Source organism: Alosa alosa, chromosome 11 (genome assembly GCF_017589495.1).
Source record: "Alosa alosa isolate M-15738 ecotype Scorff River chromosome 11, AALO_Geno_1.1, whole genome shotgun sequence".
NCBI classification, from domain to species: domain Eukaryota; kingdom Metazoa; phylum Chordata; class Actinopteri; order Clupeiformes; family Clupeidae; genus Alosa; species Alosa alosa.
Window position 1 is genome coordinate 29703004 of NC_063199.1, and position 24696 is coordinate 29727699.

The 24696-nt window shown below is 47.5% G+C and overlaps 3 protein-coding genes across 3 annotated transcripts; 1 reads left to right on the forward strand and 2 right to left on the reverse strand.

The window, feature by feature from the left end:
* Window positions 1-299: 299 nt before the first annotated feature.
* LOC125303473 (intraflagellar transport associated protein) lies at window positions 300-11900 on the reverse strand. The gene is made up of 6 exons (XM_048257238.1): window positions 11834-11900; window positions 7642-7801; window positions 6631-6758; window positions 5510-5570; window positions 863-1353; window positions 300-599 (listed from the first exon to the last, which is right to left on the reverse strand). Exons 2-6 carry the CDS (start codon window positions 7775-7777, stop codon window positions 489-491), a joined length of 927 nt encoding a protein of 308 aa, XP_048113195.1. The 5' UTR covers window positions 7778-7801; window positions 11834-11900; the 3' UTR covers window positions 300-488.
* Window positions 11104-13811, forward strand: rag2 (recombination activating gene 2). The gene is made up of 2 exons (XM_048257237.1): window positions 11104-11213; window positions 12147-13811. The coding sequence occupies exon 2, from the start codon at window positions 12161-12163 to the stop codon at window positions 13757-13759; it is 1599 nt and encodes a 532-aa protein (XP_048113194.1). The 5' UTR covers window positions 11104-11213; window positions 12147-12160; the 3' UTR covers window positions 13760-13811.
* A 1848-nt stretch (window positions 13812-15659) lies between these two features.
* On the reverse strand, window positions 15660-20370 carry rag1 (recombination activating 1). Its single transcript, XM_048256149.1, has 3 exons — window positions 20066-20370; window positions 18743-19926; window positions 15660-17431 (listed from the first exon to the last, which is right to left on the reverse strand). Exons 1-3 carry the CDS (start codon window positions 20368-20370, stop codon window positions 15660-15662), a joined length of 3261 nt encoding a protein of 1086 aa, XP_048112106.1.
* Between the last annotated feature and the right edge of the window lie 4326 nt (window positions 20371-24696).

A 24696-nucleotide genomic window follows, 5' to 3' on the forward strand; every position in this document is an offset into this window, starting at 1 on the left:
TGGCCACGGCTGTGCGACCTCCGCACTTGTTTGATTCACAGCTGGTCAGCACCCTGCCTGATTCCCGGAAACACTATGATCAGAGGACGGCGTGAGGCAACTTGGGTCATTAGTGCCAATCAACGCCCAATCACCAGATGCCGACCGCCTGCCCACTCCAGATCTGAGTCAGATCTAAGACTGTAAAACACACACTGAATTATGCCAGTGGGGGCTTGGCCACATTAGGGCTGGGCAGGCTTTGAAAGAGTTATAAAAAACAACATTAAAGACAAAGAGACAAAGACAAAGCAAAGACATTTTTCTCAGTAGAAACAATATGTTTAATCAACACAAGATGCATTTGAGTTTGCCAGTTTTACTAACTGACTTCTGGCCAATTCCAATAAATCCACATTACATACATCTTGGACATACACAAATACATAAACACACACTCTCCCTCTTTCACACACACACACACACACACACACACACACACACACAATTCAGTTAGCTGCAGGGTTTTGTGGAAGTGTTGGGTACTTGTGGGTAAGCACAACATGGTCATAATCAAAGTTGTCATCCAGGTGAAAAGGCTGCACTTCTTCCCTGTCCACCTGCGTGAGAGACAGTCCGTTAAAGAGTATGTAGATACACACGAACTGTGCATTAAACACCGAAATACACCGATTAATTAGTCAACCAGTTTTTAGTTTAAACCAACTTTAGACCAAAACTCCTTACTGCTGTTATAAACAAGTGCTATTAAACAAAATGGCAGTGTATACATTGTTCAGATACAAGTAACTTCTTGTGTTTCTTGAAAATTAAAGCCATTGACCACTGTGTTGCCTCTAATGGAGCTGCTATGTATCCACACCTGCTCGATAGTTGTCACTGTGTTGCCTCTAATGGAGCTGGTATGTATCCACACCTGCTCGATAGTTGTCACTGTGTGTGATTCTGTCTCACTGCTGGCAGGTTGCGTTGTTTGTTCTCCCTGAGAGGAGTCTGCGGAGGGTGTCGCGTGTTCTCCCGATGGCTCGCTGGTGGAGTGTGCTACATGTTCCCCCGATTGCGAGCTGGGTGGAGTGCGTTGCGTTTGCTGTGGAGCACATCTCCAGCTGGGTGGAGTGGATGATGGAGGAGGTGTGGAGCACATCTCCAGCTGGGTGGAGTGCGTTGCGTTTGCTGTGGAGCACATCTCCAGCTGGGTGGAGTGCGTTGCGTTTGCTGTGGAGCACATCTTCAGCTGGGTGGAGTGCGTTGCGTTTGCTGTGGAGCACATCTCCAGCTGGGTGGAGTGGATGATGGAGGAGGTGTGTGTAGGCAGCCTCCCGTTCTCCACCTCCCCTGGAAGCAGACTGCACCCTGTAGGGGAGAAAAGAGCCTCATTACTAAATGCAGGGTTCCTACACATTTTGCATCTGAAAATTCCATACTTTTTCTATACTCAAATTTCCAAACTTCTCGGTAGATTTTTCTGACCATATTCTCGACATTGCGGCCACTTCTGGTTTGGGATAACTCGGTGAAAACAAAGGTATGGACAACTGAAGTGAATTAAAAAATGACACTTAATATTCGTCCATTTAGCTGGGTCATTTTTAGTTGTATCTTGACGATGGGGACTGACAGTTAAGCTACACAACAGTAGGAATGGTTCATTATGACCTGAGTGAAGTGATTAGTACTGCAAATGCAATAGTCTGGAAACACAAATATTTCTCCATACCCTTGTTTCTTTTTTCCATACTTATCCAGACCTGGAAATTACTAAAATCAAATTCCATACTTTTCCAGGTTTTCCATACTGCGTAGGAACCCTGTAAATACTAAACACTGGACCTCACAGCAGGAAGACTTCACCACCATTTGAATTCATAAAAAGATCCAATGTCTTTATCTTTTACATGCATTTCTTTAGCAGATGTTTTTGTCCGAAGCAACTTTCAGAGGAGATATTTTCAATTCAATTCAATTTTATTCATCTAGCACTAAAACAATGTAAATTGTCTCAAGGTGCTTTAAACAGTCCAGAGTGAACCTCCTAGAGAGAGCCAAAGCCACATTCAGACAAGATGACACTAGTAACGACGTAGTCACAAGAGACCATGGAATGATGAAATTCAGCGACTTGTTGCAATTACAGGCAAAATAACCATTGGCAACTCCAAACGACACACAACAAATATAAACTAATTGCAGCTTTGAAAATAAGCAATGGGTGAAGCATGAATCACAGTAGGTCTTAATGACTGTTTACATGCACCTCAATATCCCGGTTATGAGGCGTATCCCCATTTTCACCATATTCAGGATATGGTGTTACCATGAACACAGAGATACCTGGTTATTACAGTAATGTCCCTGTATACATAATCAATACTAGTATTCCAACAATAAAGTTCTATTAGCACAGATGCACGTATTTGCATAAGAAACCATGATATGGTGTATACAAGGTACAGTATCCCGGTTTCTTTCAGAGAAAGAAACCGAGAAATGTTGTTATCACCTCGCCCTACCAGATCAGCCACAGAAACATTATGTCCATACTATGGTGACGTATCTAGATTTAAATAGTTGTGCGTTTCAGTTTAAATATGTGTAGGTGTGTGCCAACAGTCTCTCCAGTGAGGTTAACGTGCACATGATTAGCTGACAGTGCAGGGTCCATGCATGGCTAAGGTAGGAGCTCCATCAGACAGATTTTCATTAGGGCCACACAACTCCGCTTGGCTGAATTATGCTGACTTGAACGAGATTCCCACATCAAAATCCACAAATCTCAAGACCACTTAAAAACCTGAGACCGTATCTTCAGGCTCGGTTCATCCACACTGATTATGTTTGTTCAAGGTAGAGTGATTAGAAACAGGCAAACTTCAAATGTCTTATGTAGATCACCACAACTATTTATGCAAGTCAAAAACTTGCAATCCACCAAGGAAGCAGTCATTATGGGCTGGATGAGATTGATCGCTGTGAAAATGAATGCAGTCATGAACATTAGCACTAGGCATCACCCTCTCTGTCAAACTAACTTAGGGCCTTGAGAAAACATCATCAAACCGAACAGATGTGCCTCAAAGTGCCAGGAGCCAAACAAAACTGGAGCTATGACAGCGCCTGTCAGGTCACATGTGTCTGTGTCGGGGTGGGGGTGGGGGTGGTGGGGTGCTTGGGAGGTGTAGTCTTTCTTCTTCACCCCATCACGAGGTGGCTGGAGGCACCTCGGCATGACAGGGCTCCTTTCACACACACACACACACACACACACACACACACACACACACACACACACACACACACACACACACACACACACACACACACACACACACACACACACACACACACACAGAGAGGAGAGAAGTTAAGAGGCCTTCTGAAGCCTGAGGAGAAAAATGGGGCCACCTCTGAACACTGTGGTAGGAACACTCTTGTAAAACTATCCAGAACACCCCCCAACACACACACACACACACACACACACACACACACACACACACACACACACACACACACACACACACTCTCCACTGACACTGTCCACCTCTCTGCTTACTTGCTCACTGCCAACCCCCACACACTCAGCAAGGCTGAGTTGGCAGTGAAGGGGGACGATGCTGATCTTAATTAAACAGCTAATTACTCTGGCAGTGAAAGTCATACTCTGGCTTCTTGGGAGATGCCCAGCGTCTTGGGAAGGGGGGGAGAAGTGGTAGGGTGGATAAGGAAGGGTGTGGGAGAGAGAAAGAGACAGATAGAAAGTGAGAGATGGATGGAAAGAGAGAAAGGGACAGATAGAGAGAGAGAGAAGGAGTGATATCCTGATCCATGATGAGCGTACCCTCCGAAAATTCCCAGTCTGGGGATAATGCTTGGCCCCCCCTCCCCCACCTCTCTCCCCCTCCCCCCTCTCCCTCTCTCCCCTCCCCCCCTCTCTCTCCCCCCCTCTCTCCCCTCCTCTCTCTCTCTCTGGCAAGGTCATTAGTGCTGGGCCCGGGCAGAGCCGAGAGTGGAGCGGGCCGGGCACCACGCCGCATGCTAATGAGTGCAGAGGTCACCCCCGCGGGTTCCCTGGGCGCTGCCGACACGCCTGTCCTAATCACGACGCATTAGGCTCGGGCAAGTGAACGAGGAGCCGGAGAACAGCTGCTCGCGACCCCCGACGACCTCCACGACAGCGAGCACACCCACCCCTCTACATACACACACACACACAGGCCACCCACACACACATGCATAGACATCAAAGCCCTACTCCAACGTGCACTGAGAACACACCTGTCAGTGATCTAAAGGTGCAGCAAAGGATGGATGGATAGATAGATAGATAGATAGATAGATAGATAGAGGGGCAGAGGGATAGATGATAGAGGGATGCATAGATAGATAGATAGAGGGATGAATAGAGAGATAGATAGAGAGAGAGTTGGATAGATGGGTGAATAGAAAGAGGACTGAATAAGTGGATGGATCTATTGTTCTTTCCTCAGCTCCTTTGCCTTGCCTCTCTCCTGACACCTATGCAGAGGGAAAATTAGCCATGCAAATGCAGGTGAGGTTCAGGGCCCCAGCCTCCGCTAGTCAGCAGCTTTGACTGACACCCAGGAGGCAGCATCAAAGATGCTGGGCTTTTTTTCACATCGCTTGGCACAAATCAGCCGTTAAAAACCCACCACAACCCACACACACACACATACACACACACACACACACACACACCTGCCTGACTCTCTCTCCTTCATCTGTGCTCACTGACCTGCGAGCACACACACACACACACACACACAAATACACACAAGCATCCACACTTACACCACCTTAACGTGCATACATGCACAAATCTATCCCCTCCCAAATGTACATCACAAAACACGGCTAATGGCTGTGTTACAGAAACCATATGTATAATGGGTGAACTGATGACTGGCCGTTAAGCTGGTTAACCTCCAGCGCCCTTAAAAGTGAGTTCCTTATTGCACACAGCAGCAGCCACTGCCCGCGTCTCTGATGAGGGGGCAGCCACAGCAGCAATTTGCATTCATCGTATCCGCTTAATGAATGGTAATATATTTAAATCAAGTAGAATGACAGTCCTAATTACAAAAATGGCAGGCACATGGTATTCACTAAACCCTATTAAATGTAAGGTGAACTCCTTAAATGCCTTACGTACGCCCGTGCAGAGAATATTTATTAAAACTTTGCTTTATCTGAGCTTTTACATTTTTTACGGCGGGCCGTTTCAGAGGAACAGCTTTGCAGATTAATTCTCCACAGAAGCCGGTTCTTCTCTGCCTCCCTCTGAAAACGAGGAGAGATTTGTGTAAGCTCTATAAAGTTGTATTCTTCTGAATTATGACAAAATTATGCGTGACCTAACATGAGACTGTGCCTGACAGAACACTGTATAAACGGCCTTTTGCTATAAAGGGAGAGTGATGATGAACACAATTTGGGGGAAAAGGAGAAAGACAATGATAAAGCGAGTGAAAGAGAGAGGACAGTACTGTACCTTGTAAGTCATCTTTGTTGTCCTCCACCCTCAAGGCTGCATTGTCCAAGCTGTTGCTCAGCTGCAAAACAAAGAAGAAAGAAAGAAAGAAAGAAAGAAAGAAAGAAAGAAAGAGAATGAAATATTTGCATTATTGCACAAACCAAAATTGCGTTATTTATTTTCATTCTTTTTCCTCTTTATTTCTGCCCATCCCCGCTCTCAGTCCCCCTGTGGTCTAAAAGGTAAATATCAGACGCTATCTGACAACATCAGCTCCGCTGCACGGTTAGCAGATGTCCAGTATTGACAGTCCCCGGGCCTGCTAATTAGAATCGCATAGAAATCAATACCTGGCTGAGCAATGGAGCCGAGCCTGCTCCATTCGCGTTGGTCACAAACATGCAAAACTCGACACACACCTAAAACCTGCAGCTCGGATGCAGCTTCTCAAAATACACTCACATTCTTATGCCTCTCAAAACAGGTAGAAGGGGAAAAGGAGGAGAAGAGAAAAAGGATAAAAAAAAGAGAAGAGAAAGAAGATAAAAAAAAAAGAAAGATGGGAGGCAAGCTGATGGTGTGATTAACAGACTGCAGAGAAAAGGTGAGGAGGAGAGGAGAGGAGAGGGCGAGAGGGGGGCCAGAGAGAGAGAGAGGCTCCGCTGTACAAACTGTTCTGTTCTTTGGCTCTGACTGACAGAGGGATTCAGTGCTGTTTCTATGGGTCTGAAGAAACAAGGGGAGATTCTCTTTGCTTCCAGGCATGGCAAACAAAGAGCAGGAAGAGTAATGCATGTACTATATGTAATAAAAGCCAGCAGGGTTCACTTCTGACGCACACCCACACACACACACGCTATACAGAACATTTAGAGTTGAAATACAGCAGGTCTTTCAGAACGCCTACAGTTAGTCTATACACGGTAAAGGATGTTTTGCTCGCCTACTCTTTCTTTCCCTGATGAGCCATACTGAGCAGTACAACAGAAGAAGCTAAACTTAATCCGTCAGGACGAGCAAGGATAGAGGCTGGCATTTAAGGTTGCCTGACAGACAAAGACGACTGCAGCTCTTGGCATGAGTCAATCTCACTTGAGACCCTGGAGAGTGTGTAGAAAGAGGATCTAAGAGCCAGTGACCTCAGGCAGGTCAGACACATCCCGCTGTCTTCTCAGATTGGTGTCCCCGTCCCCTTTCCGGCCGTCTCGTATGACCTCGGGGCCAGCGTCTCGGCGAGTGTCCCTTGGCTCTTCAGCCCTCAGGGTTTCTGTAAGAGCACCACAATGGGGAAGACTGACTGATACTGATATGGGAGCTAATACTTTTACAATTACACTGATATACACTACCAATCAAAAGTTTGGAGTCACTTAGAAATGTCCTTGTTTTCATCATTAATGTTGTAAATGACTGTTGTAGAAAGAAATGGCTGATCTTTAATGCAAATATCTACATAAGTATACAGATGCACCATTCATCCAATGTTCCAAAGGCACATTCTGTTTAGTAATCTGACATCATTTTAAAAGGCTAACTGAAAAAAAAAACATTGGAGAACCCTTTTGCAATTATGTAAGCACATAATGTAATCTGAAAACTATTCTGTCTATAATAGAATGGAATAGGAATTTCTAAGTGACCCCAAACTTTTGAATGGCAGTGTACATTTGCATTACATTACATTACATGTACTGTATACTGAAATTTACAGTACAATCTAGTATAGTGCTCTCTGAGACCTGAGGCTTTTTTTTTCAGGAGCATGGTTTATTGACACACTGTACCTGGGTAAGTTAACTTCCTTACATAAGAGCTCTTTTGCTAGAGGAAGAATAGCATCAGGCTAATCTACTGAGGTTCAATCTCATCCCTCTGAACCCTTGCCTGTGGTGTTGTTGGCAGTGCACTAGGCTGTGCCGGGTGAGATACAGACTGTCAAGGGTGTCACTAGACCCAAAACTCTCTACTGGGGCACATTCCAATCTAATGACAATAATAATCTGCTGCCAATGAGGCAACAGGAGCTAGTTAAAAAAAATGAACTTATTTACTGGGGCACAGCAGTTCAATACTGGGGTACATGCCCCAGTAAAAGGGGTCTAGTGACGCCCATGCAGACTGCTGACCAGTGTACTCTGACTGAGACTGACCTAGGTTTAACTGTGTGAAGGAGGCCAGGAAGTGGGAGTAGGTCTGCTCAGGAGCACTGCAGATGAGATCCAGAGTAGCAGCCACTGCTTGGTCTTGCTGCTGACCACCACCTGAAGGGGGCACTGTACCTGGCATCCTACTCTTTACTGAAGCTCTGACCTGAGGGATGAACAAGAGCTGTGTGAGACAGACTGCAGGAAGATGAAAGGGTTGGAAACTCAACGAGATTGAACGAGTAGAGAGGCCAGGATTCCTGACCAGAGATAGACTGAGAGAGAGAGAGAGAGAAAGAAAGAGAGAGAGAGAGTGATGGTCAGTTAAGTTAAAAAATGACTGACAATGACAAGCAGACGGGTTCCCTTCCATAACACTCTCCCACATCACAGCCACATTAGATTTGAATTAGGGGAGAAGTTATGCTTGCGAGAGAGTCCAGCCCAATTATGGCGACCAAACACAATGTATGGCAGCTCTCTGACGTTAAGGAGCGACGAGCGTGTGTGTGTACACGTACACGTGTGTGTAAGAGAGGGAGGGGGGTGCGGGTGTGTAACCAAGGCCACGTCAGCACTTCGGCGTTGTCACAGGGGCCCCATTCGTCACCTGGCTCCTCGGGGCACCATCAGGGAGCCGCTCTGCTGCTGCTGCTGCTGCTGCACTAAGTGGGACAGAAACAGGTGCTGGGGCCGCCGCTAATTACGCGCCTCGATCAATTACGCTCCACGCCAGGCCCCGCATGGCCTCGGGCCCGCTGCCTGGCACAGCTCCCTGCACTCAGTGCCTGTACCCTAACATTTCACACACACACACACACACTTTCCATTCAGCCCCTATACCCTATTACCAAACTACACACACACACACCCCTTCCACTCAGCCCGAGTCATCTCACCACCACCCCACACACACACAAATCACAGACACACATACACACACATACACAAAGATGTAGACACATACAGACACACACACACACACAGTCAATCACACACACACACCCTTTCCATTCAGCCCCTGAATCATCTCACCACCACCCCACCGACACACAGATTGCAAAAACACACACACACAAGCACATACAAAAAGATGTAGATACACACACACACAGATCACAGACACACACACACACACCTCCATCAACACTATATTGCACCAGCATTGGGTGAAGCGGAGGGAAAAAAAACAACTCCAGCAGGGCTTAGTTTTGCTCCTGCGTCGCCACCGGGGATAAAACCAGCTTGTTTTCCCAGGCGCACACACAGCACACAGATGAGAACAGAATGTGCAAAGCATCATAAGAACAGCCCTGCAGTGCATTGGAATGATACAAAATCCTGTTTTACATTTCAACTGCACAGGCCAGGCAGGAGGGGAGTGTGTACAGGGGCGGGCAGCTCCACTACCATTACCGCCACCACTCCTCCTTCCACAGGTGCAGGCAGGCTGCTGGTGTTTTTCTCAGCTCTGGTGCTGGTGCGGAGCAGTACGCCGCGAGCTGCTCGAGCCTTTGTTTTACTCCGACTCCCTCTTGCTCAGCAGCCTTTTCGAACAAAACATTATGCTAATGAGCTCCAAACAGCTGCTCTTCACTGTCAGCCTCTGTGTGTCTGTGTGTGTGTGCATGACATGTGTGTGTGTGTGTGCATGACAGTTACAGTATGTGTATTACACTGTGTGTGTCTGGTTATGTGTGTGAGAGAGAATCGGCGTGAGATGTGCCCGTGTTTGCATTGTGTTGTGTATCTCTCTCTCTCTCTCTCTTTCCCTCTCCAGGGACACACACAGGGCACACATGGTTAATGGACTCTACTTCAAGTGTGAGTCACGTGTGCAGTGTTTACCTCTCAGGCAGATAGGCTACCTCCTCACTCCGTCCTGTCCAACATAAAGGACACTTCTACACACAACAGGAGCCTGGGCCATCAGGCTACTCCGAGATGTAGCCATACGATAATTGTTGTCATTATAGACCCTTTCAACAATAAAAACAAAAACAATGCTGAACGTTCTATTTGGGCCCCAATCTACTTCCTCTGCATTAAGATAACATATGGAATGTTAAAAAGGAAGTCTTGTGGGGCCAACTATGATGCTGATAATGGAACTCTCTTGAAAGGGTCCATTGCCATCATTATTATCATAAGCATAAACGTCACAACCACCACAAAGGGGAGAAAAACACTACAATATCATGAATAAAAATGGATGCCTTAAAAACCCTTAAAGGTGTAGGTTTTTGAACATTCTAAGTTCCGCAACAATTGAAGGTTCTAAAATTCTATGTTGAATTCAATGAACCCAGATATTCTTTAGAATGTTAATTTCTCAACATTCCCGTCACACCGGTGTGACGGTACTCCTTTAAGGGTTAATGGTTGCAACATCAACTGATGATAAAATTATATTTTATATTTTATAAGACTCACAACACTTCCAATCATCTACTGACCCTGATACCCTTACATACCCATATCCATAGCCTACCGTATACACTTACTGTAGTGATACCTTACGAGGACAACATTGGAGTAGAAGAAAATTGGAGCCTGGAGAAAATAAACACAGAAATAGATAGTGCTGCTGCGACACTACTGTGTAATGATGGTCCACTTGAACAGTGCAAGTGCATGTCATGCAAAAGGGTCATAGAAAGAACAAATTACCAGCAGCGCCACTTCAGACAGGAATCAGGCCGGGATCATTTAGCTGGAAAGCGACAGGCGCACACAGGTAGAATGGACACTGAAGACCTTAGAGCTCATCATCTCTGTAACGATTTGAGCTGAGAGCAATTTGTCACATCCAGACCACATAGGGCCTCATTCTGGCCTAGACAGGAGCGATGCTGCCAAATTACAGACACACTGCATCCAGAGTACCACAGAAATCACAAAGCAATTAGCCTAATAAGACACACAATACAGATTGGTTATTGTTATTTCAAGATGGCTGGTTATTATTATTATTATTGTTGCAATTGTTATTATCATGGGCCTATTACACATGAGCATGTAAAATGGAAAAAGTCATACAGGGAGTCATTATACCTTTAAGACATCTGGCTAATGCTAGAGTAAATTGATTATCTGTTAGCACTTTTTATGAACATAGGGCACGCCACTGCTCTGCAAAACAAGTCGCAGCTCAGCAATTAAGAATAAGAATTAGAGGTAGGCTCATCTTAATTTGAAGGGTTTTAGCTCTTTGCCTCAAGTAGGTAATTGTCTTTCCCCCAAAGGGTGCTTTTATATGGTCTAAGCTTAATGTTTAATCGTGAACTACTGCCAAATGACCCTGAAACTAAATAGAGATGAAATAACGCAGAGAAGGGTAAAGTAATGCCAAATGCTGGAACGCTAAACGTTTGTTGTTGTTCAGGGAAGGGGGCCCTGACACCTGCCAGCTAGTCACAGGCAGTTAACCTCAACAACATGAGAAACTCTCATCCGAATCAGCCAAGCTGCACAAACAAGCGTACCAACTCCAACGTTACTAGTCTACTGCATTCTCCTCCTGCAGACTTGCAAGAATCCAACGGCACTACATTTGTGAGGATCTTTTCTTTGTGCAGGTAAGAAGGTGGGATCTAAATGGGATGGCTGTACCGCAATAGAAGGTGCAGGTAGAAGGACAGCTGCTGAAGTTGACTGTCTGCATGGTAGCCTACTCTCAGTGATTGCCTGTTTAAGATGTGCGAGCATAACATTATTGTTATTAATATAAATAAAAACAGTGTTAGTTATTTACGCATCATGCTCATTTCCCAAATAACGTTATAGGTTAACCTGTAATTGAAGGTCTATGTTAGCTCTTGGTTAAGTTAGCTAGGACAACTAATAGCTAATTAGCTGGCAATTACCGTTAGACCTATATATATAATACAGATATTGCTAAGTAAGTACGTTATAATATCTTGAAAGTTACGATTAAGCAACACCAAATAAATTGACAAACCTATCTTTAGTTCTTGTGTGGGGGTAATCCAGCACAGGAAAGCTGCGACAAGTTAGACAACCGTGTTTGTGTTGTGGTTAACGTTACAACTACGCGGCTATTTGTAAAAACAAAGGCGCCTTGTAATGCCTTTTTCGAAACTGTTGATTGCATACAATGGAACATAGAGAAATGTCAAGATTAGACATTAAAAATATGTCGAGTTTCAAATTCTGAAGAGTTGTCTGCTCTGCTTACGTTAACTGCTTTCAATGTTCCCGCAAAACATGGCAATGTTTTCCCGAACGGAATGCTGGGAAATGAGGCTTTAGTTCATTGGGTTCTATGTAAGGAAATATGACAAAAACTACATGTACCTTATAGTGCATCAGTAACCATCCCACTGGAGAGCGACATCATCTACTACATTGGTCCTGTTTTTTTACTTATTCGGCATTTTTATACAGTCAACTCACATACAAAATAATGAATAATTTAATAAAAACACATATATTTAAATGCTCAATGACTTTATCACAATTAACACAATTTCAAACAATTCTGTCCACAGCTCTCCACCTTACCATGTCCCTTCAGCCCCTGAGTGCAGTTAACTGTTCGAGTCTTCTGCAGCCTGGCTGCTCCTTGCTGCAGCTGGATGGTGATACTCTCCTCTTTGGGCAGAAAGGCTGGCCCAAGCGCTCTTGCCCCACGGGTATCTTTGGGGTGCGAATAAAGAACAATGAGTTTAAGCTGCGCCCCATCACTTTCTCCAACAACTCCTGCTACCTGCCACCCCTGCGCTGCCCAGCGGTGGCTCGGATGGAGCCCCGTGACGACAGCCCTGAGGGCTACCTGATCCACGGCGGCCGCACCCCCAACAACGAGCTGTCGCCGGCACTGTACGTCCTGAGCGTGGACAGCCGCGGCTGCAACCGCAAGCTGACCCTGCGCTGTGAGGAGAAGGAGCTGGTGGGGGAGGTTCCGAGCGCACGCTACGGCCACACGGCCAGCGTGGTGCACAGCCGCGGCAAGAGAGCCTGTGTGCTGTTTGGGGGGCGCTCGTATCGCCCGCCGGGCCAGAGGACCACCGAGACTTGGAATAGCGTGGTAGACTGCCCCCCGCAGGTGTTCCTTGTCGACCTGGAGTATGGCTGCTGCTCGGCCCACTACCTCCCCGAGCTTACTGATGGCCAGTCCTTCCACCTGGCGCTGAGCAGAGGAGACAGCGTTTACCTCCTGGGGGGCCACACGCTGTCGTCCGACTCAAGACCCCCACGCCTGTACCGCCTGCGCGTTGAGCTGCTACTGGGGAGCCCTAAGTTGTCCTGCGAGGTTCTTGACAACGGCCTGTCCATCACCAGTGCCATAGCGACGCGCTTGGACTCTGGGCACGAGTACGTCATCCTGGGCGGCTACCAGGCAGACCAGCAGAAGCAACTGCAGTGCTGCTCGGTGGTTCTGGACGAAACCGGGATCCACATAGACCCGCGTGAGGCACCCGCCTGGAACGGGGAGATCAGCGGCAGCCGGGTGTGGTTCGGGGGCAGCCTGGGGAAAGGCCATGCCCTCATTGCCGTCCCCGCCGAGGGAAACCCAGCGCCTGCCGACGCGTTCTACCTGTACCAGGTGAGCTTCAAACAGGAAGGAGGAGGCGAGGAGTTCACGCAGGGCTACAGCCAGGAGTCCACCGACATGGAGGACTCCACTCCACTGGAGGACTCCGAGGAGCTCTACTTTGGCCGCGACCCCCACGAGCTGGAGATGCTAGCCAGCGACGGTGAGGGTGACACGTACAACGAGGAGGATGAGGAGGACGAGTCGCAGACGGGCTACTGGATCCGCTGTTGCTCCGGCTGCCAGGTGGACGGCAACACGTGGGAGCCCTTCTACTCCACGGAACTCACGCGGCCCGCCATGATATTCTGCTCCAAGGGCGAGGAAGGGCACTGGGTGCACGCCCAGTGCATGGAGCTGCCCGAACCCATCCTGGTGCGCCTCTCCCAGAACAACAGCAAGTACTTCTGCCCGGACCACGCCGGCCAGGGCCGCCAGGAGAGGACACCGCCACGTCAGGAGATGCCCGTCAAGCGCACACCCATGAAGACCCTCCACAGGAAGGCCCCTGTCAAGCTCAACATGACCCCCGCCAAGAAGAGCTTCCTGAGAAGGCTGTTCGACTGACCACCTGAAGGGCCCCTGATGGCTTCAGCCTTTGCCATGCAAACCATTGTGATGTTGCTCAGTATGTATTGATTGAATGTCTATGGACTCAAAGTGTATTGCTGAATCTTTAATAAAACATGATTTAACATGTATTTGACATGTTTTTTGTATTAAATTGCATTTTATCATTCAATAAAATATTTGTAAATTGAAATCTCAAGGCTCAAAGGGCTTATTTTGATTACCTTATTTATTATTAATTATGTTTTTTTGAGAGTGTGGATAAACCGAGTCTTAGTTTACCAAAAAATGCATACATTAATTTAAAGGAATAGTCTAACATGATTGTTGCACATAACACAGTAGAATGCATTTGACAAAAGTCATGTGTGGGTTTCAAATTCTTTATTTTCAGTTGCATCAATCAGAACACAACAAAAGTCTTGACATTATACATGCCATATCATACAGTCAGTAATTGCAGCAACAAATATTGAAAACAACTGTTATCAAAATGACAATTAATTAAACAGGAAATACAGAAGTTAATCAATAAATCATCTTATATTGATTACTGAATAACAGTAATACAGAAAATCAGAAATTAAAATGTCAAATGTAATGTCAAATTAGCTAAATGGATTTTTGCGCAATGTTTTTAAGATCAGCTGTCTTATGAAAAAATATGAAGTCTCAAAACAATATGTGACTTGTACTTGTAGATCAATTATGATGTGTGTATGAGAGAGATAATACAATATACATCAATTAAGAATACAGAGATGTTTTCAGTGAAGACAGTGTAACATAATCTGAGATTTAAACCAGAGTTAAAACAACACATAAAAGAAGGTCTACAAAAGATTTTGTGTACACGTTACACTGAAATGTGCATACGACATCTCAGACAGTAAAGACAAGGTAAAGGTCTTAAGCTAAGACAACTTTGGAGATGAGCGTGCTTTGGCATGGTGCCAGTTCTAGTGTCGACATGTGAGACTGCGTCAGTACCACTCAGGAAGTTACCTTCCCCCCGAAAAGCTAAGTGCCTCCTCAGGCTTTGTATGGCAATTGTAGTCTGGAGCTTTCCTTTACTGTGATTTAGTAGAAGGTCAATGTGTCCTTTTATTCTGAAATGGAGGTAGAATTGTTGCCACTCTCATACGCTGTGCCAGTGAGCGGAAATATATAGGGGTATTTCAAAGTCATCCATGCCCTATTGCTTTACCCCTGGAGCCAGATATATAGCTCTAAAGCAATCCTTTTCCCCAGCACCCCCAAAACTAAGACAATTTGAGTTTCCCTAATTCCATTTCGCCTCAGCCCAAGTGATAAATTAATACAGCTATCATAAATGTGGGCTCCCTTAACACAATTTCCTCCCGGTGACTTACAGCATTTTCATCTGTTTCCATAAATAATCCTTTTGTATAAATTCATGAATGTGTCATAACCTTGCAATACAATAAACTCTCTCATATTTTATGTGAAGCCCAAGATAAAAAGTCTCAAAATCCTCCTCTTAAAAGCCGAGGGGGAGAAAGGGAGTCTATTCCCTTCTGATCCAACCTTCAGCGTAAAGCAATTTATTTTGCATTTACAAACACAGATGGAGAGAGCAAGTGGAAGTCCCTTATAGTGACACAGAGGAAGTTATCTTAACTGTCTGGAACCTCTGAATGGAATATAAAGCTTATCATCATTTACTTTAAAGAAGCAGAATGTGTTCTATTGCATCGTTTAAATGTCTGAAATTAAAACCCATTGTTGAATACTGAACAAGAAATGTATCAAGACAGAAAGAATCCTGTGAACCCATTTCACAAATCACCAATAAAAATCCACATCGGCGCTAGAAGTCAACAACTGACTGAAGGCCCTTTCCTAACTACTACATATTTCATAGAAACTCAGACTATTAGAAGTCTGGAACCTCCAGTAACATATCACTGTCGTCCACAATCTCCTCTGGGTTTATAGTGGCCTGCAGGGCCTTGGCTGAGTTCTTATGGGCCTCCATAAACTTCTGCAGGTACTTGGATGTGTACAGCCAGTGGTGCTTGAGTACGTCTTCCAGCTCGAAGGTCTTGGACTGCCGGGCGTTCATTTTGCGGAAGCGTCGGAAGAGCTTGTTCCCGGACTCGTTGCCCTCGCTGGCCCAGGCGCCAATGGAGCCGTCGCGCTCCACGATCTCGGGCACGTGCGCCAGTGTCTTGTGCAGGTAGTTGGTGATCTTGCCGTCGTAGCGGTACTTGAAGGCGGTGGAGAGCAGCTCGGCGAAGCGCTGTGAGTTGAAGCTGTAGCGGCACAGCTGGTCTGGGCACTCACGGGCTGGCCAGGTGGAGCGCCACACGGGCTTCATCTGCAGATAGAGCCCCACGAGCTCGTGCAGCAGCTGCCGCCGATCCTCCGAGGGCACCAGTTGGCACACCACCTCCACCGCTTCAGCCGTCATCAGGCGCCGCGCGTAGTTGCCGTTCATGCGCATCACCGGCTTGAGCTTGAGCTTCTTGCGCAGCTGCTTGTCGAGCGCCGCGCGCCACCGCCGACGTTCCTCGCGGCCAGGCGGCGGGGAGTTGCCGTGGCGGGCGTGCATCTCGCCGATCTCGTCCTGGAAGATCTTGTAGAACTCGGTGGCGTTGCCGATGTCACAGTGCAGCGCGTCCAGCGTGGGCTGCGTCTCCATGAAGGCCTTGGCCGAGACGCCCTTGACGCGGTCGCGCAGCTCATCGGCCGACTCGGCGAAGGGGTTGGTGCGCCACAGCTCGTAGCGCTCGAGGTTCTCCTGGTGGCTGCGCGTGATGGTGTGCAGCACCATGTTGTGCGAGGCCTCGGCGCGCGTGGAGTCGCACAGCGTGCAGATGTAGGTGGAGCCGGACGCCTCCAGCCCCTCCATCTCACGCACCATCTTTTCGTCATAGCCCGTCCCCCGAAAGTGGAAACGGAAAGAGCGCGGCAGGCCGCCCAGCGACAGGATGAGGCGGCTCTCCTTCATGGCGTTCCGCTCAGCCACCACGGGGCCCAGGATGGCCGTGAGCGTCTCGTGGTCCGACTCGTCCACGAACATCAGGCACAGCGGCTTGCAGGAGAGCTCCGAGTTGGGCTTCATCTCGTGGAAAATGACCACCGGGGAGCTGGCTGGCTCATCGTCCTCGGGCTCCACCTGCGCCGACACCGACATGATGGTGAAGGAGAAGCGCACGGCCTTCTCGGGCAGCGGCGGCCCTCCGCCATGCTTCTCACTCACGTCGCCCATGCCGTCGCATGACTCCTTGATGGTGACGTTGAAGCCCGTCACTGAGCTGTCGTCCAGGCCCTGCTCCCTCAGGCCCTCCATCAGGTCCTCCTCCAGGTCCTTGAGCGCCGACACCAGGGCCACGTCGTAGCGGAAGCGCCGGGCGATGGTGTCCGCAGGCACGTCCTCCACCGAGCTCATCCAGCCCGAGAGCCCGTCCAGGATGCCCACGTCCCAGCTACTAGACACGGCCTTCAGAGCTGGCTGCCACTCGAAGGGGTGGAAGCCCGGCAGCAGCTCCTTCTCAGCGGCGCGCAGGGTATGCAGCGGCTGGAAGATTTGGCGCCCACTGGTGGCCTTGACGGTGCGGTACATCTTGTGGTACTGGCTGCAGCTGAGGAAGGTGTTGACCCTGATGGCAAGGCACACAGCAGGATGCAAACCATACCCCCTGCCTGTGTCAGTAAACAGAGACAGAGAAACAGAGAGCATGCTGGGTGAGAATGCAAGGCATGAGGGATGAAAAACATTACAGTGTGTATGTGTGTTTGTGTGTGTGATTTTTATGCATACATGTATGTGAATGTATGTGAGTGTGTGTGTGTGTGTGTGTTTGTGCGTGTGTGTGTGTGTGTGTGTGTGTGTGTGTGTGTGTGTGTGTGTGTGTGTGTGTGTGTGTGTGTGTGTGTGTGTGTGAGTGTGTAGTTTTGTGTGTCAGTGTGTCTGTGTGAGTGTTTCTGGGTGTTTGTGTATATTTTGTGACTGTATATGTGTATGTGCCTTTTCAATTCATGCATATACACACTGCATATCTGTGCAAATTATTCAATGTTGTGGTGATAACAGTGGCTCAGAGAGTGTCCTTTACACAGAGCTACATTTGTAATGATCATTACTGCTATAATAGGACGAGGGGTGAATCGGCGAAGCTGACAGAACTGATCTATTGGTTGATGATGAAAACAGACGCCAGCTGGGCCCGATTCCCCAGGGTGCTGGATTCTGCAGCCTGTGTCATTTACAGAAACAAGAGCAGGCGCTGTTGTTTTCAGCCTAACAGGCTCTTGACAAGAACTGTTATTGTGAGTCAGAGTGACATGGAGGAAGAGAGATGGTGACAGCCCTGTTTAGAGTTTATGGTCATCTCACCACCATAAAAAAAGCACACATACAACTCCACCATCTCATTTTTATGTAGCATATGCTATGAAGGCTCACAAATGATTTCATAAAAAAGTAATGGTCACAAGTAAATTATGTATGAATGTTTGTGGAGTCCATCTGCATTATTGAATTCTTCAGACAAAAAATATGGCAACAAGTTAGAAATGAAACTTTAAATGAACGATGCTATTCCACATGGGGACAACATTTACATGTGACCTTGCCAAAAGGTTTTTTTCTAACTCTGCCACCTGCTCAGTGGACACTAATACATCTTCTGTCTGCTGCTTTATAAATAATTTAATAGGTTAGTCTAATTTGTTTGTTTTACTCCTCATCCAGTCGACTCTCCCAAAGCGCCATGAGACATGTGTAAAGCGCCATGGGACATGTGTAATGTTTTGCCACTATAAGTGAAATGAAATTGAACCCTTTAAATTTAAATTTACCCTTTACATAGTAATGTGCCCAGACCTGACTGTGGGCAATCTCTGCTGCTCAAAAGTGTCTCTGCTCAAAAATGTCTGCTGCTCAAAAGGTTTTAGAGTACAGAGGGTTAGCAGCAGGACAGCAGTACTGAGGCCAGTGGAGTGGTACTTTACCTTGCATCATGGCCTCCAGCTCATCTGCCTGTTTGTGCTCATTCCCCGCCCTCAGAGCCAGCAGGAAGAGTGTCAGACAGACAGACTTGGTGTCCCCTCCTTCCTCCTTGTCGGCGAACGCCCGCACCTGGTTCTTCAGCTCCTTGAGCCGGTGCTTCTGCGCACGCCTGGTGAGGGACAGCAGGTGCTGGCGTGGGCGCCCGCCCTTGTTGACCGGCAAGTATCCGTCCAGATCCCTGTCCACATCCGGGCCCAGCAGGTCGTCTTCGTCCGGCTGCCTCTGATGGAGGTGGCCTTGGCAGTGGGCCCTGAAGGAGTCCATCCTGACCAGCTCGCCACAGCCCTCCCTGGGGCACAGCAGGGGCAGAGACTGCAGCACCACCAGGAAGGCCTTGGGCGGGCCCTTCAGCTCTGTGGGCTCCGGGCAGGGCAGCTCGCAGACTGGGCACTGGGCACCCAGCGCCCGGCTGTACTTGAGGATGCAGCCACGGCAGAAGAGGTGTCGGCAGGGGGACTGGACGGGATCGCTCAGCAGGTGGTCGCACACCTGGCAGGTGACGGCGCGGAGGAAGTCGGCGGGCAGGTCGTCGGGCAGCAGCTTGGAGCTCAGGTGGTCTCTCTGGCAGAGGGTGATGTTCTTCACCCACAGGGCTCTCTGTGCGCCCGGCTTCACCCTGCTGCTCCTGCTCACAGGCCCATGTGGTGGCTGCTGCTGCTGCTGCTGCTGGTCCACTAAGGCTCTCAGCACCCTCTTGCCCCCGACGCCAGCAGCGGCGCTCTGGGCTTCCCGCTTCACCCTTTTGGCCAGAGCCGGGGCTCTTCGGAGGGCTTTGGCACGCTTGCGCCCCTTGCGCTGAAAGGCCGAGGGCTTCTTGGGGAAGCAGAGCAGACAGCCGGAGGTGTGCGGCCGCCATTCGGGCACCCGGGTCGGGCCGAAGGAACAGAAGCCACCCCCCCTCATGGCGGCCGTCCAGCAGCGGTGGCAGAATGCCTGCGGGTGCACCGTCTCCATGTCCGCCGCCACGTCCACCTTGAACACCTTCAGGATGACCTCCGGCCAGCCCTGGGCCTTGCAGCCCATCTTGCGCAGGGAGAGCCGACTGGATTCGTCCAGCATGTCTTGGACATCGTGCTCGGGCCCCTTGGCTTTGCGCAGTGACATCCCACAGAGGCGGCACAAACTCCTAGAGACAGGGAGAGATTGATCAAGCCACTTTAGTGTCTCACAGGCTGTCAACTCTTATAGAGCCAGAGATGGACTGACATGGTTCATATTTAATAGACTAGAGGGGGGGCGGGGGTGAGAGTGAGAGATGTGCTTACTTGAGGCAGCCCATGTGAGTGTCCATCTCCTGCAGCTTCTGGTCCACGCGCTGGCTGGCGGCCTCCACGTTCTCCTTGCTCTTGCCCCCGAGGCAGAGCTTCATCAGGCTGCCTGGATGCCCCAGATCCTCATCCCCCTGGGACTTTGGGGGAACCGCCGCGTTTGGAGGGGGCTCGCTGGGCAGGGGCGCCTTCTCCATGGACCTGACCCGGAACAACTTGAACTTCCAGTCCGAGAACTTGGAGTACGTGTGCTGCACCTCGTCCGGCATTGCATACCTGGGGATATTCGTCCGCGACTCCATGACATCAGCCAGGCCTCAAGTACTGCAGCAGCAGAGTAGAAAAAGGCCAAGGTGGAAAAGATCAAGCTTTGCAATTCACAAGACGATGAAAGACTGTGATGTGTTAGCAGGTTAGCAGCAAAAAAAAAATCTAAAGCCTTCAATTCCACAAAGCATTTCAATAGCATTTTACTGCCGCACCCATGACACAATCGCATAGATTAGTCTAAGTCCTCTGGGATGTCTCATGGAGTGGCCCTGAAAATCCCCACTCAGAAGTGAGAAGCTCGTGCTGAACCCACAGGTCAGCATTATGCCTTAAGTGGCATTTAAGTCCTCTGTAAAATGCATGAGACAGGCATTCGAGAATCGATCCATGGCTAAAAACTTCATCTCATCTCTCTCCCTCAGCTCTCCTTTTCCTGGACTCAGACTTACTCCTCCCCTCTCTCTCTCTCTCTCTCTCTCTCTCTCTCTCTCTCTCTCTCTCAGTGACTTTTTTTTTCATGGACACTGCATATTTGCAAAGTAGGCCCTTCTCTCCCTTTGGGCCTGTCAATCACCTATATGAGTCATTTTCTCTGTCAGCGCTGGTCCAAGTTCGAGAAGTTTAGCACTGACATTTAAAAGTGCAAGAAAAAGAACACAAACATGAAACTCGATTTATAAGTATTGATTGAGCAGGATGGAAAGGTGCCCAAACCCCCCCTTTATGTAAAATCCATGGCAAAGGTTTTTAAAAATGAGCCAATTAGAGATAGTGCTTGGTAAAGGCAATGTCCAATAAGACAGAAGCTGCCGCTGCTGCTGTTAAAATCATGAAACTGTTGAAATGTTGAGTGCTAATCTTTTCCGCATCAGTCAATACCAGCAAGGTAGTTAAAAAATACTCTATGATGGAAAAGTAGGAACGTGACCTACAACTCAAAGTTTTGTGTATGGCACCTGTTGTGATGCATTCCACATCCTTAAACAGTGACTATGTCACCATCCATTTTATGAATGTAAGGAAATGTTTTACACAAGTCTGTTGTTACACATATGCAGAGCAGTATTGCTAAACATGAACAAACAGCATCAAGAAAATCACTAAGAAAACATCCCATAATTACCATGGAGGGTCCATGTAGGAAACATGGTGGCATCCTCCTACTCTCCTCAGCGCCTTTGTCTGCAGCTTTGTAACTAGCTTTCCACAGTGTTTATCAGTTCACTCAGCCTTTATTTTCACTCCATCTTTTTATCTATCCTCTCTCTCTCTCTCTCTCTCTACCTATCAATCTCTCTATCAACCTCTCTTTCTCTCTATCTCTCTATTTTTCAGTCTTAATAGCAGGGTCTCTCACTCTCTCCTCTGCATACCAGAGTATGTTTGCCACTCTGAGTCATTGAGTCACTGAGTGTGTCAGTCTGTCAGTCAGCCAGTCAGCTGGGCTCACCTTGTTTTTTTTCGGTCTCAGCTGGCTTTGGATCCCCAGGGGGCTTGTCCGCATGGGGGCCCAGGGGCATTTAAACCCAGTGAGTGAGGGAAAGAGGCAGGCGAGGAGGGAGGGAGTCTAAGTGCTTCTCTCCTCCTGTGTTTCTCGTTCCTTGGATCCTCCTCAAAGGACTGTGTTACTCCATGGGAGGGAGACAGACATATTTATACCCCAGTGTGTGTGTGTGTGTGTGTGTGGGGGGTGCCTCAACAGACAAGCCCCTGCACCTGAGAGCTAGATGAGAAGGGATGATAAAGCACCCCCCCTCCAATACCACTACCAACACACACACACACACACACACACACACACACATTAACTTTACATTAACTGACACTCACAACACACTCACTGACTTTTTCAGACTAAAATAAAACACAGACACAGAGAGTGCATCTTTAAACACACACAGAGTGCATACTCTTCACCTACACTTTAACATATTGATTCTTCTTACACTCCATCCACCCCTGTGTGCTGACATTATGCATACACACACACACACACACACACACACCAACACACACACACACACACACACACACACACACACACACACACACACACACACACACTAACATCAGTTCACAAACACAAATACCTTAATGTACACCAGCTGGAGTCTACCCACCCTCCCCATCCCCAGAACGTTCTCCATAACCAGGTGCTGCAAAGCATGGAGATGCAACTCCAACTCCCCACCACCCAGATACCAAACAAACCAAACAAGTCTGTTTACACACATAGAGAGAGATAAGTACTTACAAAAGCCCCCTTACTTTTGAAGAGCTTTTTGACCAGCTGTATTTGATCAGTAACAACTGCTTCTATTTATAAAATGCTTTAGAGCTGCTACGCATCCAAACAGACTTGGGCATCTCTAAGTGTGAGAAATGCATTCCCACCACAGATACACATACACACTTTTACACATTTTACAGCTAGTTTCACAAAAACAGGACAGTGTGTGATAGTGACTCTAGCTATTCAACAATTCAACAAACTCCCAACTTAATTTTTAAACCTAATCTTTAGTAGAGCCTCTTTTGTACTCTCAGCAACGCATCAGGACATCACAAGTGCATTGCCTATGATGACTAATCAAAAGTTAAATGGCTTTAACTTGTAGAGTCAAGTTCAGGTAACATTGTTCTTCAGCTAGTACACTAAGTACATTGTGTCCCAAATCTGCTCTTGCAGTATAGTGTGGCCCACTGGAGCAGCAGCACTTGATGGTAATGAGCGGTTAAAGTGTGTGTGTGTGTTTCATATAGCGCAATGATATTGTTAAAATAAATGTTTTTTGTCCATAAAGCTAGCAATTTCTGTCCATAAAGTATTGCTGCACCACAATACTCAATATGTTGTCCAACAGTGAGTCATTTTTCCCCGTTGCATCAACACTGAATTTTAGGGTTCCCCCACCTGCTAAATACCACTTTAACCACTGGTAACGAGTGACAGCTGTTACAGTAAAGGTGACATGAAAATGAACTAAGAACGAATCGAGACACAAGTGAATAAAACTCCATTTTGATTGACAGCCCTCCCGGAGACATCAACACATATGGAGCACTGTTGATTATTATTGACACTAAGCCTTGGCTCTGACAGGGTGGGGGAAATTGAATTCATAGGGTACGGGCTTTGTATTTGCTTTTCTTGGAATTGTCTTCTCATTGTGACTCTGGATGTGTGTTAATTAGAGTGTATTATTTGATATCGTGTTTCCGCAGATAGTCAGCATATTTGCAGAAGATCGCTGGGTTTGGATTCATCCCCGGGATTAATCTCATCGCCTCGCAACGGGGCCTCTAGCTGCTGCCGCTGGATTTGTCAGCCAAGTCATTAGACACACAGTCAGAGGCTGCACCCCCTCACCCACCCACACCCACCCCCCAACCCTCCTGAAAACACCCACAGACCAAGGATTAGTAGAAGCCTAAGATTTTTACAAACGCCTTCCTTGTGTTCATAGTTGTTTTTGTTCACTGTTGTTGTTTTCTGATTTGTCTTTTTTTTTTTTTTTTTGGGGTCAGAATCAGAGATCAAATGTCTCTGTAATGTTCAATGCTAATAATAATAATGAATAATTAAAGTTACCAATATCATAATGAGAGAAAATTAAAAGGGGAGAAGTTTGAGGTCTGTTTGTTGTGGTGTTTTGGATTGTGTAGGAGGGGGCGAGCTTCAAATGGACAGAAAGCAGGATGGCAAGTTAGCCACGCAGTCAGGCTCACAGTTTTTTCTCTTTCATCTTCTTTTAGTCTTTCTTTTTCAACTCTTCTCTTTGTTTGTTCACAATATTTTTGTGGAGACCTGTGTTTGCTAAAGGCGAACAAACACTTGTTGCATCAGCAGAGGGGCAGCCGAGTGTGTGTGTGTATGTGTGTGTCCATGTCTGCGTACGTACATCTGTGCGTGTCTGTCTGCCTGTCTGCCTGTCTGTGTGTGTGTGATAGTGTGGTTGCCTCTATATAATTCATGTTGTCTCTGTGAACACAATTTAGATTATTTATAAACTACGAACTGTCGAGAGGGGAGGCTCACTGTTAATGTCTGCAGTTTGTAACTGTCTTGGGGCAGTACTAGGGTGGAGATGGCCTTGCTTGTGTCCATATACTTTAGTGCAGAAAAAGGCATCATAATTAGATATTTGACTCCGGTCTGCATCAGGGTTCCCCTTTCTGTAGTAGTCAGTCATTCCTTGCCCTTAAGACTTAAGATTTACTTTTACACACACATTTTACACACACACACACACACACACACACACACACACACACACACACACACACACACACACACACATACACACACACACACACACACACACACACACACACACACACACACACAGTACACATAC